Below are 17545 nucleotides of genomic sequence, written 5' to 3' on the forward strand. Positions count from 1 at the left end.
TTCTATGGGCACAAGCACTGTTCATGACACAAACTTCAAACAGTTTGCAAAATATTTTGTAGGTTTGCACTAACCAATTTTGCAATTGTACCTTGTGCATTCTATCGTTATTACGTTCTATTAGTAAGTTGAAAGCCGGACTGAGTGCGCCAGTTGGAGCGCTCCCCCTCGCCCCACAGTTTGGGAACCACTGACCTAAAACACAAGGCCAAATCTACACAAGTTGCTTACCAAGAAGGCAGACAGTTTTGGCATAAGTCTACTTGAAAATCTATGGCAAGACCTGCAAATTGTTGTCTAGCAATGATCAACAACCAATTTGACAGATCTTGAAGAATTTTTAAAGAATAATGGGCAAATGTTGCACAAGCCAGATGTGGAAAGCTACTTACCCAGAAAGACTCACAGCTGTAATCGCTGCCAAAGGTGCTTCTACAATGTATTGACTCAGGGGTGTGAATACTTATGTAAAGGAGATATTTGCAAACATTTCTAAAAACATTTTTTCACTTTGTCATTAGCTAATTTCTTTATTATATTTTAATATTACCACTTGTTTTATATTATAATGCTGCAATGGCATTTTTTGTCCTATTGACCATGAATGATTCCTTTGTTCAGTTTCTAGACAGCCTCATTATCACATGCCCTGGAATGGCCATATGGCTGTGATTCTATTGATTTTAATCTCGGTAATCCAACCTCAAATTAAATGTTGAGTAACTAAAAAGTAAGTAAACTAACAACACATTATGACTACACTACAATATGATGCTGTAAGTGTGTAAGCACAAAAACATTGAACTGAGTGCTGGTTTGTTTGGAGATGATTTGGGTGGGAGTATGGTATGGTCCAGTTAAATCCATGAAATCATAGACTGCCTCATATAAAGTGGGCTGCAAACTTGTAAGCCTCTCTCCATGTGTTCTTTTAGGAGACTGACATGTTGGGGACAGATTTTATTGGAAATACGGACTTGGAGGATAGTCATCTCAAAATGTATTTTATTAATTCAATAGGTAAATTGACAGATGTTGGCAGATACAGATATGGATCAAATGTCAACACATTTTCCAGTAAAATTATTATAATGTAATCCTGAGCAGCTAATACCATATGACCAGTATGTTAAACTACTGAGCCTTAAATCATTAGTATATTTGTAAAAATGGATCCAATATGTTGTGGATCAGGACTTAACAGTAACATTAACAGCACCAAATGTTGTTTCCTGTGTTCCATTATCATAATGTCTACTCTTCAAAATCACGATCCCTGACAAAGACTGAACATTCTGGAACTTGAAAAAAATCCAAATGACAGGGAGATATTCATAGTGTGGTACACATTTGACAAGTCCCTGCAGCAAACACTGTAGCTCTGTTTCACAGAGGGGTTGACAACAACGTTGTCCTTGGGCTGTGGTCAGCTTTGGAAGCCTTCCTCTTTTCTCCAGACTGGAACTCTGTTTGGATCTCCAGGAAGGTTTTGTTCTTCGTCTCGGGGACTACCAGGAATATGTATACAGCCACCAAGACACAAACAACCAAGAACACCAGGAAACAATACTGCTGCAACTTAGTCTGTGGGGGTAGAAGAGCAGACCAAATCCATCTAAAGCCAGCTTCAAAACAACCATATCCTAATTCCATATCAGTCAACGGTACTTAAATAAAAGTAATCTGATATCAATACACCTAACAGTAACCACCTTATTTTAAATGTTAAGTATCACGAAACAGTTGGAACCTACCACAATAAATGGAAACGCCATGCCAATGAAGAAGAAGCTGAGCCAGTTCACGGACCCTCCGATCATGTATGCAGCAGGCCGTGTGGTTTGTGTGAATAACTCTGTGATCAAGATATTTGTCACACCACCTGCAAAGGACAAAGTGAAGGTATAGCAGGGTTGGGGTCAATTCCATTTCATTTCCAGTCAATTCAGAAAGTAAACCAAATTTCAACTCAAAATGTTCTAATTGAAAAGCATTGAAAATCATTTGAATTTCAGTGTGCTTCCTGAATTGACCTAAAACCTGAGCTAAAGTGTTAGTTTTAAATGGATTTATAATCAGATTATAAATAATATTGCTGCGAGATCACACCATACTGGCATAGATTAGTTATACGTAAGTTCTGTCGGTTACCTGGTCCCATGCCAAAGCTCAGTATGAAAGCAAAGACACATCCCATACTAAGATAAGGTATCCATGGGCCTGCTCCCTGTGTTCAATGAAAGAACACAACAATAAAATCATAAACAAACTAGTGTTCCCAAAATGGCCACCCAAGCCACATTCAGGGTTGGCAACACCAACGTGATTTATTTTATATAATTTTTCTTATGGTAACACACAAGGGTATAGAAACATACTATTTCTGACGTTACAGAAACTAGCAAGTCACATTTAAAAATGCATAAGTGCAATACATGTATCTTTTTCTGATTTAAAACATTCACACAAAATGGAATTGTTAGATCAAAGATGCTTTACTTGGAAGGTGAGGGTCAGAGTGAAGCAAATACACCAGAAAGCCATAAGGGTGTACCCTCCAATGATAAGCACTTTTCGTCCCAGAGATTCGATCAGCATGCCCTGAAAGACACAGCATCTCACATGACATACCAGCAGACAAGCCGTGGAGAAATATATGATCTTCTTAGTTGAAAAACCTAATTAACACATTTCCAGTCATACCTAGTATCACACCACTGGTATCTTCATTAAGTACAGTGCATTCGGAAAGTATTCCGATACCTTCACTTTTTCCACATTTTGTTAAGTTATAGCCTTATTCTAAAATTGATTAAATTGTTATTTCCCCCTCATCAATCTACACACAATACCCCATAATGACAAAGCAAAAACAGACATTTTTGCAAATGTATAAAAATAATTAAAAAACTGATATCACATTTACATACGTATTCAGACACTCTACTCAGTACTTTGTTGAACCATATTTGGCAGTGATTACAGCCTCAAGTCTACTTGGGTATGATGCTACAAGCTTGGCACACCTGTATTTGGGGAGTTTCTCCCATTCTTCTCTGCAGATCCTCTCAAACTCTGTCAGATTGGATGGAGAGCATTGCTGCACAGCTATTTTCAGGTATCTCCAGAGATATTCAATCGGGTTCAAGTCCGGGCTCTGGCTGGGCCACTCAAGGATATTCAGAGACTTGTCCCAAAGCCACTCTGGCATTTTCTTGGCTGTGTGCTTAGGGACAATGTCCTGTCGGAAGGTGAACCTTCGCCACAGTCTAAGGTCCTGAGAGCTCTGGAGCATGTTTTCAAGGATCTCTCTGTACTTTGCTTTGTTCCTCTTCCCCTTGATCCTGACTAGTCTCCCAGTCCCTTCCGCTGAAAAACATCCCCACAGCATGATGCTGCCACCACCATGCTTCACCGTAGGGATAGTATTGGCCAGGTGATGAGCGGTGCCTGGTTTCCTCCAGACGTGACGCTTGGCAAATACTGGGGAGTTTGTCAGGATAAAAAGAAATGGGATGCTGCTAAGCACAGGCCAAATATACACTGGAGTAGCTTATCAAGAAGACAGTTAATGTTCCTGAGTAGCCAAGTTACAGTTTTGACTTAAATCTGCTTGAAAATCTATGGCAAGACTTGAAAATTGCTTTCTAGCTATGATCTCCAACATCTTGACAGAGCTTGAATAATTATGAAAAGAATAATGGGGAAATGTTGCACAATCCAGATCGCTGCCAAATGTGTTTTTAACATGTATTGACTCAGGGAGCTGAGTAGCTATGTAACAACCATATTTTTGTTATTTCATTTCTATTAGTCTAAAAAATACAATAAAAATAGTATTTTGTGTGGATTGTTGACAGAAAATTACAATGAAATCCATTTGAATCCGACTTTGTAACACAATAAAATGTGAAGAAATCCAAGGCGTATGAATACTTATGTTCTATGAGAACAATATTGTGGGAATACCACCATGGCATGATGCAATTTGTGATCAGTCATCTGGAGAAGAGGCATGGGGTTGCGCGACAATACGCTCTGCAATATACTCCATGCATGCTTCTAAATACTTGAATATTGTCACGTTCCTGACCTATTTCTGTTAGTTTGTTGTATGTGTTAGTTGGTCAGGACGTGAGTTTGGGTGGGCATTCTATGTTTTCTGTTTCTATGTTGGTTTAAGGGTTGCCTGGTATGGCTCTTAATTAGAGGCAGGTGTTTGGCGTTCCTCTAATTGAGAGTCATATTTAGGTAGGTTGTTTCACAGTGTTCGTTGTGGGTGGTTGTCTCCTGTGTCAGTGTTTGTCGCACCATACGGGACTGTTCGGTTTGTTTTGTTCATCGTTCTTTTGTGTAGTCTATTTTTCCCTGTTCGTGCGTTCGCGTTATTTGTAAGTTCATATTGTTCAGGTCTGTCTATTCATTTCGGTTTTGTTATTTTGTAGTTTATTCAAGTATAGGTCGTTTTCTGTCTTCATTGTTTTGTCGTGTCTTTATTAAATTATGTATTCACAACCCGCTGCGCCTTGGTTCAATCACTACTCCTCCTTTTCGGTTGAAGAGGAGGAGGACTACTGTTACAGATATAAAGTATCTGTACTCTGAGCAATAGTTGACACTTACACAGGTAAGGGCAGTGAGGCATTCACAGGCTCCTGTGCCCACAGTTACGTAGGGTATGTTAACCTCTGGAATTCCAGCCTCCTCAAACACATAATCTGTATAGAAATAAATCTTCAAGAGCGAGAGAAAAAGAGAGAGTTATAGAAAACGAATAAAACACAGGGGCTTCATACTATACCCTATATTGTAAAGTGTATACCATACCCTACACTCTGACAAAAATACGCTTTCAAAAGGGTCCTTCGGCTGTCTCCATAGGAGAACCCTTTTCGGTTCCAGTTAGGACCCTTTTTGGTTCCAGGTAGAATCCTTTTGGGTTCCATGTAGAACCCTCTGTGTACAATATTTCATTTACAGAACTCTCGCGTTAAGTTCATATAGCCTCCTGGACATGCAAGTTGTTATAGACTATACAGGGCATACATACACTCTTAGGGAAAAAAAGGTGCTAGAACCTAAAATGGTTCTTTGACTGTCCCCATAGGAGAACCCTTTGGAGAATCCATTTTGGTACTAGGTAGAACCTTTTGGGGTTCCATCTAGAACCCTCTGTGGAAAGGGTTCTACATGAAACCCAAAAGGGTTCTAACTGAATGGAATATTGTACATTTAAACCAACATCTTCTCATCTCAGCTGACTTGCGTTTATACTGAGAAACATTGCAGCCCTGAGGGCTCATAGGGTCATGTGGTGAATTGGTCTGCTGCTGACGTACAGCATTGATGCCGTTGAGCTGCTGGGCGGCATTGATCAGGATGATGGTGAGGACTTGCCAGCGGAGGCTGCGGTCCATGAACAGCTCCCAGGGCTTTTTGGGTTTGATCCCCATAGCGCTGATCCTCTCCCTCTCCATGTCCTCCCGCTCGCGGTCAAAGTTATCTGTGCCGTGGAGTTGCTTCATCGCTGTCCACAAGGAACACAAGACACAGCTCACATGGTCCCTCTCCTCTCTACGGTTAATTTGTTATCCCTCACACTCATAACAAACAGGAATCCACTCATTCACCCAGCCAACCAAATCAGACACAGTGGGATACACAGTAATATTTCTTTAAGAATCAAGGATTGTGTGACTAGAGAGACATTGCCTAGCAGTGTAACCTTCTGTTATAGTATGTACTGCAGTCATATGCTTGACCCGGTATGTCTCTCAAGGGGAAATATTTGTACAATTAATGTTTCAGAGTTCCGACCCTTCTGATCTGAGATAAAGGTGGAATGATCACCCTCTCCAAAGTTTCCACCATGTACACCATGTCAAATCAATGTTCAGGGACTGAGAGTGACACAGCTCAGCTCCCTTTTTTGATCAATGATTGTAGGTTACGATATAGGTTTGCACACTTTGTTCCTTCCTACTTTGTCACTGAAACAACTTTTTTTCTGTCAAAATAGTGTAAAGCACGATTAATGTTGTTTTAAGACAAGTTGTCAGTTCTTATGTGAGAGGGATTTTTACATGTGATTGAAACATACCGGTTCCACATCCAACGTCATCCCCTCTGTCGATCAGCAGGTAGCGAGGGCTCTCTGGGAACCAGGGTAGTATGAGGAGCTGCAGGAACGCTGGGATACAGGTGGTGGAGAGTAGGATGGGCCAGTACTCTTCTTTACCCAGGAGCTCACTGCAGGATCATAGACACATTTAGTGTGGGAACGCAGACAAGACATTATACACCGTCTTTATTTCAAAGTACTCTGCGAGGTAGGCTTTAGTCCAGGATGATCTTAACTTACTTAAGCCCAATCACCTGTCCAGTAAGGATGCCCCCAGTGATGAAAATAGAGGTCCCCATCGCCATGGCGCCACGAAGTGCCCTTGGGGCGATTTCTCCCAGATACAGTGGCTGAACGCATATGCCAATGCCTGCAAATCAGCAGATTGTTAGAACAAAGTGCGGCACATTGACTTACAGGCAAGACAGAACCTTCAATACATATTTTTCAACACACTCATCTTAGAAATAAAGACTGCAAACTGCTGATGTCAACACTTCACTTGACTAACTAACTGACATATTTACCCGCATTTACTCCAATGAAAAATCGTCCAATTATGAGCAGTTCAAATAATCCAGTGGGATAGCTCAGGCCCATCAACAGAGCAGCCAGTAAGGCAAATGCATTGTTCATCAGCAGTGTCCCTTTTCTGTGACACAGAGAATATTTGAAAAATTAAAGGAAAGCCGCACACTCTAGGAGCTCAGATGCAATTATTTAATAACCTAATATCCAATGTTTCGACAGACAAGCTGTCTGCATCAGGGTATAGAGAATATTTGCCATTAATTCAACATTTATTGAAAGTGCCTTGTTTGGATAGAAATTATAGCCAGTAGCCACTATTAACAAAACACTTCTCTATACCTCCCAAATTTAATAGCCAGTGTTCCACCAATAGTCGCTCCAATAAATCCACCTATTGTGAAAATGGACACGATGCTGGACCACAGTAGAGTGAGGTATTGCTCTGAGATGTTCTCTTCATAGCGCTCCAGCCAGGTTTGGTTGATGAAATTCTGCACAGACTGGACAAAGAAGGCGTCACTTACTCAATACTGCCTTGAAAAGAGAATGCATTGCTCACAGCTGAAATGTAATCATCATTTTCATTATTTTAGTATTATTATACAGTTGTAAGATCTTAATTTGATCACTCTTTTGTTGCTGAGAATCTTCCCGCACCGCAGGAAATGCTGATGAGCTTTGTGATTTACATAAATTCATTGAAAACCTACAGTTATATTAATAGTATTGTACTTTTCATGTAACCTAGTTTTGGCATAACCACCGATCAAGCAACATTATGCACTAAATGTTTAAATCCTGTTAATGCAGTATTATTTTGTTGTTAACATATAGATCAAATTAAAATCCTACATCTGTGCCCTTGAATGTGTGTGAGAAATGTACCAACCACACAACAGTTACACAACAGTTACACAAGGCTACTGAAATTACATGGTAGAATTTAAAAAAGAATTACTCAAAAGAGTATTCTTGTTAGTGTTAAATGATTAGTCAAGATTCCCTTGTAGTGTGACCTAAGATTGAAATGGAATATAGTCTTCAGGGTTGCATGTGACTGTTTTCTGAACACACAGGCATGGTTCAATGAGGGCAAAATACAAATTATTATCCAATGTCCTCATCATCTCATCAGTTCAATAACAACTAAACCTCTCCTCTTTAGCTATCTACGTACAGTCAATTTAAGTAGACAAATATGGGCAATAATGTCTTACCTTGGTGGGGGAATTGATGATCGAAATATTATAACCATATTGAAAGGTTCCTCCGATGCAAGCTGCACAAATTGCCAGTAGAAGGGATGTGTTAGGACACTGAAACCAATAACACACATAATTGGTGAATTAGCATTCCATAATATGTACAGAATCTGTGCAGTAGTACTTTTCAACATTCATTATTAACAGAAAAAGGATATCTTCAACAAGAGCAGCCTAATCATTATCATATTTTACTATTTATAGCTTTCAGAAGTTCAAATGAGGCACAAGTACAGATCAACTATATTTTAGCTAAGGTTATTAATTACAATAGCCAAGTGTAGACAATGAAGTAAACTATAGGTTTCTTTAAATAAGTTAATAATAATTTCAGGCCCCATTTGCAGATGAAGGACACTTAAAACAGTGGGCTTAGTTGATATGCATTATAATACATTTATGTAACCTATAATTCACTTTTAAACTGTCATTACAAGTAATTATAATAATAATAATAGTAATCATAGTAGTAGTAATTATAATAAATTGTCATTACTGTGTTATTACTGTTGTCATTATTATTACTAATATAGTAATAACACATTGTTATTGTATTATTATTACGTACCTTAATTTTATGTTTTGTTTCTGTGATACCTTCAAGCAAAGGTTGATATTCCGTATCGGTTTTAGTCATTTTGAGTCCTGTACTTTGTTTAATCTATAGATTTTGCTGTCAAGCAAAATACATTTATCTATCTATCTATCTTACAAGTGCAAACGTACTCATCCTTAAGCAGAATGCCTTTCGAGAATGTGGTTGGATGCGCAGTAAATATACTGACTATAATACAATTGATCAGTTGTTTTAATCAGTGTCCCATCGTCTGAGCATAACATCGAATTACAGTCTAAGTTAATTCTGCACTCTTTACACAGAAACCGTTGATTATGACTGTGTGAAAGGCATTCCTCTCTCATACACCGGTTACAGATAATCCATTCTGTGTGGATATCGTCATCAAACAGGCTATTTTTTTTATTTGTCATTATATCAATAAATAAAGAAAATCTGTTATGCCTACCCTTTTCTTTAATTCTGCAGAATCTTCATTACTATCCATTTTTGGTTAATTGAGCCAGAACATTCAATAGGCACCATTAATGAAAGTTAAGCAACTGCAACCTACTTATGGATAAAAAAAAAACTAGGCTCTTTATGGCCTGGTAACAGCCAAGGGCACACAGCAGTTCTAATGTGTGATTCCATTGTAGCCTTATGCTGTATAATTATCACTAGGGCGTTTGACAGCACACATCAACATTATTTTACTCTGTGCTACCAGTAGCCTTTGCAGTACATTCACCTCAAGCTGATGTGAAACAAGTTAAGAAATTGCACTCTCCACTGAGGTTGATTATCCATTATTTTGATCTAAAACCATGTACAAAAACAATAATAAGAGGTAGAATATAATATGGAAATATGGGATTTCACCCATTTTCATTAGTGAGGCAATTTCCCTCTTTGATCATAAAGACCTCATTGTTTGTGAAGTGACCAACAAAGTTCATAAGCCTCTTCTTGGTCAGCAGCATGGTCATTTAACTGTTGCCAGATAGGATCTACATGTTTTTGCTATAATATCAATCCTTTCCATTTCTAAATACATTTTCACAATGGGAAAAAACTGAAACATATTTTTTCAGTATTGACTAGCATACTGAGCCTATGGGGACTAGATACCTTTCATTCTATCCTACAATAACCTTGCATGTTTACACAAACATTAGACTTGGAATGTCAAAATGTCTAAATTCTTAGCCAATTTGTAGACAAAAGAGACCCTTGCATTAAATTACTTATATTATTTGATGTATAGCCTACTAAATAAATACTGTAAACCGTTCTACTTGAGTTTCTAAACCCAGACGTGCAACATCGCGAGACTTCCGGGAATGCTTGCGAAGCGTTCCAAGCATACCAGGCCGGGGTTTGAGGTTAGAGAAGTCAATGAGATAAGCAAAACTTTCTTTCCTTAGCTGTTCATTTTCTCGAAATCTAAAGGCACAACCTAGTTTCGAGCCAAACTTTTATGTATCTGAACATGCTATTACTCCAACCACGTGAAAGTGATAAACTAACACGTTTTGATTTTCGTCAAAAACAACTATGCAACATCTGCAGTTCTGCGCGAGACGACTGTTAGACCCAATTATATGTATCTGAGTTTAGCTAGACAACATGACATCGCCTACAGGCGTGATCGGGGATTTTTATTGAAGAAGCAGTTTCTGCCTATCTTCATACTATACTGACTGTCTTAAGTACTACTGTCAGACATTTGCCTGGCAATCCAGACTCCTTGCACCAGCAAAACGCTATTCCATGCCAACGGACATTAGTTTCTTCATGCTGACCACATCGCTCGCGTTTCATCCAAACTGCTCACACGGTGAACGCACGTTTGAGTAGCCAGGCGCTAAAATAGAACTTTATTCTATTTTTGACTCGTGATGCGCTGGAAGTCCCGCCTCTTCCATCTCCTCATTGGTTTGTAGGAGCATATGCCAACGTGGGTGATTGAAAGACGAATTGAGGTCCCCACTCTTTAATGCACCTTAAAGTTGGTTGCCAACCGCCATATAATGTCCAAAGAAGAAGAAGACTGAAGGAGGAAAGGTTACTAGAAACTAACTAGGTTTACCTTTTTATCTGTGGATTAATTGTCGGAGTAGAGGACCTTGTGCATTTCAGGTAAAATAACAACCCAATGTTTATATCCCAGGACAAATTAGCTAGCAACAGCAAGCTAGCTAGCTGTCCCCAAATTAATATAGGTGGTTCAGAGTTCTTTTTATATTTAAACCTGCGGGTCCTGATCGCGTCTGTCCCCAAATTAATATAGGTGGTTCAGAGTTCTTTTTATATTTAAACCTGCGGGTCCTGATCGCGTCTGTCTCCAAATTAATATAGGTGGTTCAGAGTTCTTTTTATATTTAAACCTGCGTGTCCTGATCGCGTCTGGTGTGGATGGACAAAATCAACATGTTCGTGATGGCGCATGCACGTTCTAGTCAGCATGTAAGGTATGGACATACTCTTTTCATGCCATTTCACCCAGTGCAAAGTTCTAATGTCATGGTGGGTGTAGATGTCAGCAGTGCTGTTGGGTGTAGATGTCAGCAGTGCTGTTGGGTGTAGATGTCAGCAGTGCTGTTGGGTGTAGATGTCAGCAGTGCTGTTGGGTGTAGATGTCAGCAGTGCTCTTGGGTGTAGATGTCAGCAGTGCTCTTGGGTGTAGATGTCAGCAGTGCTCTTGGGTGTAGATGTCAGCAGTGCTCTTGGGTGTAGATGTCAGCAGTGCTGTTGGGTGTAGATGTCAGCAGTGCTCTTGGGTGTAGATGTCAGCAGTGCTGTTGGGTGTAGATGTCAGCAGTGCTGTTGGGTGTAGATGTCAGCAGTGCTGTTGGGTGTAGATGTCAGCAGTGCTCTTGGGTGTAGATTTCAGCAGTGCTGTTGGGTGTAGATGTCAGCAGTGCTGTTGGGTGTAGATTTCAGCATGCATGGAGTGCCACAGTATGAGTCATAATACCCAGGGTTGCCCTGTTTGCGGTTTTCCCAATATTGGGCTACTTTGAAAATTATGTCCTGGGAGAAAATTGGGCTATTTCTATTGCTGCTGACTGTCAAGCAGTGACACAAAGTGAGTGAGTGGTGAGAGGAGAAAGAGCAGCACTTGCGCAAGTCGTGACAACTTTTACCAGTTATAGGTAGGCTATTTAGATTGTCATTATGGAGACACCTATTTTTTCCCCATTTTTTTTCCCCAATAAACATATTAACACTCTAGAACTGATGCACATCAATAAATAATGGAGACAAAGCATTGGAAAACAACTTTGGGTGAATTACATATATTCGCTTGAGGTGGTTTAAACTCCATTGTAATGTCGACTTCACTTAAAGAAAATGGCTCCCGAGTGGCGCAGCATCTCAGTACACGAGGCGTCACTACAGTACCTGGTTCGAATCCAGGCTGTGTCACATACGGTTGTGATTGGGAGTACCATAGGGCGGCGCACAATTGGCCCAGCGTCGTCCGGGTTTGGCCGGGGTAGGCCGTTATTGTAAATAAGAATTTGTTCTTAACTGACTTGCCTAGTTAAATAAAAAATCAAGCGAGAACTGTTTTACGCATGCTCAGTTCTTGGGTGTCGGGGACTGCGCGAGTGGACATTTGAAATGAAAGTTATCACGTGGTTCTTTTTAAAGGGAAAAGTCCTCAAAGAAACTGACATTAAATGTGAAGAATGATACATTTGCCTCTGTTAGCCATCAATAAGCCTATTCATTTATATGCCATTGTAGGCTACTGTAGGCTACCATTTGATACAATAAATTTGTTGAACTTAACTTGCAAATTGACTTGCATCACTGGAGTTAATTTGCAAGTTAATTTGTGCCAATTGTGTAGCCTACCTGGAGCTGGCAAACGGGTTTAATAAATATTTTTTATTCAACTAGTTAGGTCAGTTAAGAACTGATTCGGCCTAGGAACAGTGACGGCCTAGGAAAAGTGGGTTAACTGCCTTGTTCCGGTGCAGAACGACAGATTTTTACCTTGTCAGCTGGGGATTCGATCTAGCAGCCTTTCGGTTACTGGCCCAAAGCTCTAACCACTATTTTCTGCTGGCTGCCCCACCACCACGGAAAGCACTTAGGTAGGCTGAAATACCTGCATTTTGAATCTGCCTTACTCAAGAAAGCAAAAAAGAGACCAGGTTTATTAACTCAATGATTTGCCCTGAATGACAGGTTGCCACTGAAAAGGCCACTCTAAAATGTACAGTTTTGCAACACAACCCAATGCCACAGATGCCTCAAGTTTTGAGGAAGCGTGTACTTGGCATGCTGACTACAGGAATGTCCACCAGAGCTGTTGCCAGAAAATGTAATGTTCATTTCTCTACCATTAGCTGCCTCTGAACATTGTTTTAGAGATTTTGGCAGTACATCCAACCAGCTTCATAACCGCAGACCACGTGTAACCATGCCAGCCCAGGACCTCCACATCCAGCTTCTTCACCTGCACAATCGTCTGAGACTAGCCACCCAGACAGCTGATGAAACTGGGGGTTCGCACAACCGAAGAATTTCTACACAAACTGTCAAACTGTCTCAGGGAAGCTCATTTGTGTGCTCGTTGTCCTCACCAAGGTCATGACCTGACTGCAGTTTGGCGACGTAACTGACTTCATTGGGCAAATGCTCACCTTCAATGGCCACTGGCACGCTGGAAAAGTGTGCTCCTCATGGATAAATCAGTTTCACAGATGGCGTTGTGTGGGCAAGCCGCTTGCTGATGTCAATGTTGTGAACAGAGGGACCCATGTGGCGGTGGGGTGGGGTTATGGTATGTGCAGGCATTAGCTACGGACAATGAACACAATTGCATTTTATCGATGGCAATTTGAATGCACAGAGGTACCGTGTCAAGATCCTGAGGTACATTGTCGTTCCGCCACCATCACTTCATGTTTCAGCATTATAATGCACTGCCCCATGTCGCAAGGATCTGGACACAATTCCTGGAATCTGAAAATGTCCCATTTATTCCATGGCCTGCATACTCACCAGACATGTCATCCATTGAGTATGTTTGGGAGGCTTTGGATTGATGTGTACGGCAGCATGTTCCAGTTCCTGCCAATATCCAACAATTTTGCATGACCATTGAAGAGGAGTGGGACAACATTCCACGTGCCATAATCAACAGCCTGATCAACTCTATGCGAAGGAGATGTGTCACATTGCATGAGGCATGTGATGGTCACACCAGATACTGACTGGTTTTCTGATCCACGCCCCTATCTTTTTTTAAGGTATCTGTGACCAGCAGATGCATATCTGTATACCAGGGTCCGAAATGAACACCCGCCAAGCGCCAAATGCGGGTAGATTTTCCGTTTGGCGAGTAAAACAACGATTGGCCGTCCAACCTAAAGTCTGATACACTGTCAGATCTCCTTATGGTCCAGCTGTCCTCTCCAGAGATCAGGTAGTATGATCCAATAAAAGCTGTGTGGAGCAGGAGGCCAGACTTCATGGACCGTGTAAAGAGGGTGATTGCAGTAGAGAGTGAGGAGTCTGAAGAGGAGGTTTAAGTTTATTAAAATGATTAAGCATCTGATAGGTTTACAAAACCTTCAAATGTAATTTTATGTTTGATCCTTAAGTATATTTAATAGCAAATACTTTTTTTTGAGTTCAAGACTTCTTCGGTTGTATTCAGGCTGGGAAATTAAATCTAGCCACAGCCTAAATTAACCAGCATCTGATAAGTCTCTATTTTACCTGTATTTTATCAGAGTATTTCTACTAAAAGTAAAGGATTTGTAGACCTGCTTCCCCTGTCTCCCCTTTGTATCAGGAGAGCACAAGTTCTATGTCCACTGCACTTCACATAATTGTATCTTACCATTGTTGTTGCCCAGTTTGACTTCTATGTACTCAATCAATCAATCAATTTTATTTTATATAGCCCTTCGTACATCAGCTAATAGCTCGAAGTGCTGTACAGAAACCCAGCCTAAAACAGCTAGTAATGCAGGTGTAGAAGCACGGTGGCTAGGAAAAACTCCCTAGAAAGGCCAAAACCTAGGAAGAAACCTAGAGAGGAACCAGGCTATGAGGGGTGGCCAGTCCTCTTCTGGCTGTGCCGGGTGGAGATTATAACAGAACTATGCCAAGATGTTCAAAAATGTTCATAAGTGACAAGCATGGTCAAATAATAATCATGAATAATTTTCAGTTGGCTTTTCATAGCTGATCATTAAGAGTTGAAAAACAACAGGTCTGGGACAGGTGGCGGTTCCATAACCGCAGGCAGAACAGCTGAAACTGGAATAGCAGCAAGGCCAGGCGGACTGGGGACAGCAAGGAGTCACCACGGGCGGCAGTCCCGACGCATGGTCCTAGGGCCCAGGTCCTCCGAGAGAAAGAGAGAAGGAGAAAATTAGAGAGAGCCAAGATTTTCAAAATGTTCATAAATGACAAGCATGGTCAAATAATAATCAAGAATAAATCTCAGTTGGCTTTTCATAGCCGATCATTAAGAGTTGAAAACAGCAGGTCTGGGACAGGTAGGGGTTCCATAACCGCAGGCAGAAGAGTTGAAACTGGAATAGCAGCAAGGCCAGGCGGACTGGGGGCAGCAAGGAGTCACCACGGCCGGTAGTCCCGACGTATGGTCCTAGGGCTCAGGTTCTCAGAGAGAAAGAGAAAACGAGAGAATTAGAGAGAGCATACTTAAATTCACACAGGACACTGGATAAGACAGGAGAAGTACTCCAGGTATAACCAACTGACCCTAGCCCCCCGACACATAAACTACTGCAGCATAAATACTGGAGGCTGAGACAGGAGCGGTCAGGAGACACTGTGGCCCCATCCGAAGAAACCCCCGGACAGGGCCAAACAGGAAGGATATAACCCCACCCACTCTGCCAAAGACCAGCCCCCACACCACTAGAGGGATATCCTCAACCACCAACTTACAATCCTTACAATCCTACTCTTATTGATTGTATCTGATATATTTTGTTTGTTTCATTGTGTGCCCACTGTTTGGCATTTTTGCACTCTACAGTTGTTTTAAAATGTGCTAGAAAAATAAACTTGATTTGATAAACCGTTGATCAATATATTAAAATGTTGTTTCATATTTTGCTCTGGCCTCTTCTTTAAGTTTGTATTCAACATAATACCTTATTATCTCAATGAAATGTACTGTACTGAAATGAATGTATATGTGACAGCGAACTGAAGATGTTGTTTCATACCTTCGTCACATGGGGGTGGCACGTCAGAAAGTCCAGGACCCAATTGCACATGGCGGGTTTGAGACCCAGGCCTCCAGCTTAATGATGAGCTTGGAGGGTACTATGGTGTTATATGCTGAGCTGTAGTCAATGAACAGCATTCTTACATAGGTATTCCTCTTGGCCAGATAGGATTGTGCAGTGTGATGGCGATTGCATCGTCTGTGGACCTGTTGGGGCGGTATGCAAACTGAAGTGGGTCTAGGGTGGCCGGTAAGGGGGAGGTGATATGATCCTTGACTAGTCTCCCAAAGCACTTCATGATGACAAAAGGGAGTGCTATGGGGCGGTAGTCATTTAGTTCAGTTATCTTTGCCTTCTTAGGTACAGGAACAGTGGTCGCCATCTTGAAGCATGTGGGGACAGCAGACTGGGATAGGGAGCGATTGAATATGTCCGTAAACACACCAGCCAGCTGGTCTGCACATGCTCTGAGGACGCGGCTAGGGATGCTGTCTGGGCCAGCAGCCTTGCGAGGGTTAACACGTTTAAATGTCTTACTCACTTCGGCCATGGAGAAGGAGGGGGGAGGGGTGCAGCCCTTGTTAGCGGGCTGTGACGGTGGCACTGTATTATCCTCAAAGCGGACAAAGAAGGTGTTTAGTTTGTCTGGAAGCAAGACGTCGGGGTCTGTGACGTGGCTGGTTTTCTTTTTGTAGTCTGTGATTTCCTGTAGACCCTGCCACATACGTCTTGTGTCTGAGCCGTTGAATTGCGACTCCACTTTGTCCCTATACCGACATTTCGCTTGTTTGATTGCCTTGCGGGGGAATAACTACACTGTTTATATTCAGCCATATTCCCAGTACTATTTCCATGTTTAAATGCGATGGTTCACGCTTTTTCGTTTTGAGCAAATGCCGCCATCCATCCACGGGTTCTAGTTAGTGTAGGTTTTAATAGTCACAATGGGTACAACATCTCCAATGCACTTCCTTATAAACTCACTCACCGAGTCAGCATTATAGATCGATGTTATTCTCTGAGGCTGTCTAAAAACCTGTTTTCGTTATGGGAAAAGTCAAGGGGACTGAATACTTTCCGAAGGCACTGTAGGCGTTTGGCAAGCAGGAACGAAGGACACTGTGTGTTAGCTAGAACTCCGATACACAGCAGGCGGGAGAGGTAGCTAGCTAGCACACCGGTAGACCCCGCTTGTTGGGTAGTGTTTTCCCGCAGTTCTGTTAACGACGGCGAGGGCCAGTGTTGTAGGTGTTCGGCAGGCGTTTAGGACACTGAGTGCTAGCAAGCTAGGACTCCGTTACACAGCAGGCGGATAGGTAGGTAGCTAGCAATAGCTAAGACACTGGTAGACAGCTCGCATGACCCATAACTGTTACAGTAGTGTGTAAAAGAAAGAATGCCGCCTGATCTGTATGTACAGTGCCTTCGGAAAGTATTCAGACCCTTTGACTTTTTCCATAATATGTTACGTTACTGCCTTATTCTAAAATGTATTAAATAAAACATTTTCTTCAGCAATCGACACACAATACCCCATAATGACAAAGTGAAAACAGGTTATTAGAATTTTGTTAAAATGTAGTAAAAATTAAAAACAGACCCTTTGCTATGAGACTCTAAATTAAGCTCAGGTGCATCCTGTTTCCATTGATTATTCTTGAGATGTTTCTACAACTTGATTGGAGTCCACCTGTGGTAAATCCAATTGATTGGACATGATTTGAAAAGGCACACACCTGTCTATATAAGGTCCCTCTGGAATCCGTGATGACCACACCCAGTGAATGAATCTTGTGAGAATGCCACAATTTATATATCGACAGCAAAAACGTAAAGTTGGCAA

At 41.3% G+C, this 17545-nt stretch overlaps 1 protein-coding gene across 1 annotated transcript; it reads right to left on the minus strand.

The window, feature by feature from the left end:
- Nucleotides 1-988: 988 nt before the first annotated feature.
- On the minus strand, nucleotides 989-8726 carry LOC129853172 (solute carrier family 2, facilitated glucose transporter member 11-like). Its single transcript, XM_055918920.1, has 12 exons — nucleotides 8483-8726; nucleotides 7870-7968; nucleotides 6992-7152; nucleotides 6649-6773; nucleotides 6362-6491; nucleotides 6101-6249; nucleotides 5340-5527; nucleotides 4624-4734; nucleotides 2500-2601; nucleotides 2152-2227; nucleotides 1755-1882; nucleotides 989-1584 (listed from the first exon to the last, which is right to left on the minus strand). Exons 1-12 carry the CDS (start codon nucleotides 8549-8551, stop codon nucleotides 1387-1389), a joined length of 1536 nt encoding a protein of 511 aa, XP_055774895.1. The 5' UTR covers nucleotides 8552-8726; the 3' UTR covers nucleotides 989-1386.
- Between the last annotated feature and the right edge of the window lie 8819 nt (nucleotides 8727-17545).

The sequence above is a fragment of the Salvelinus fontinalis genome, chromosome 4 (assembly GCF_029448725.1).
Source record: "Salvelinus fontinalis isolate EN_2023a chromosome 4, ASM2944872v1, whole genome shotgun sequence".
Taxonomy (NCBI): domain Eukaryota; kingdom Metazoa; phylum Chordata; class Actinopteri; order Salmoniformes; family Salmonidae; genus Salvelinus; species Salvelinus fontinalis.

Excerpts from the sequence above, each read along its gene's own strand:
- LOC129853172 (XM_055918920.1), bottom strand. The coding sequence starts at position 8,551 with ATGACTAAAACCGATACGGAATATCAACCTTTGCTTGAAGGTATCACA. Across the intron at positions 7,153-7,869 it reads TCATCAATTCCCCCACCAAG|TCTGTGCAGAATTTCATCAA; the intron begins GTAAGACATTAT and ends TTCTTTGTCCAG. Across the intron at positions 4,735-5,339 it reads AGCTCAACGGCATCAATGCT|ATTTATTTCTATACAGATTA; the intron begins GTACGTCAGCAG and ends TCGCTCTTGAAG.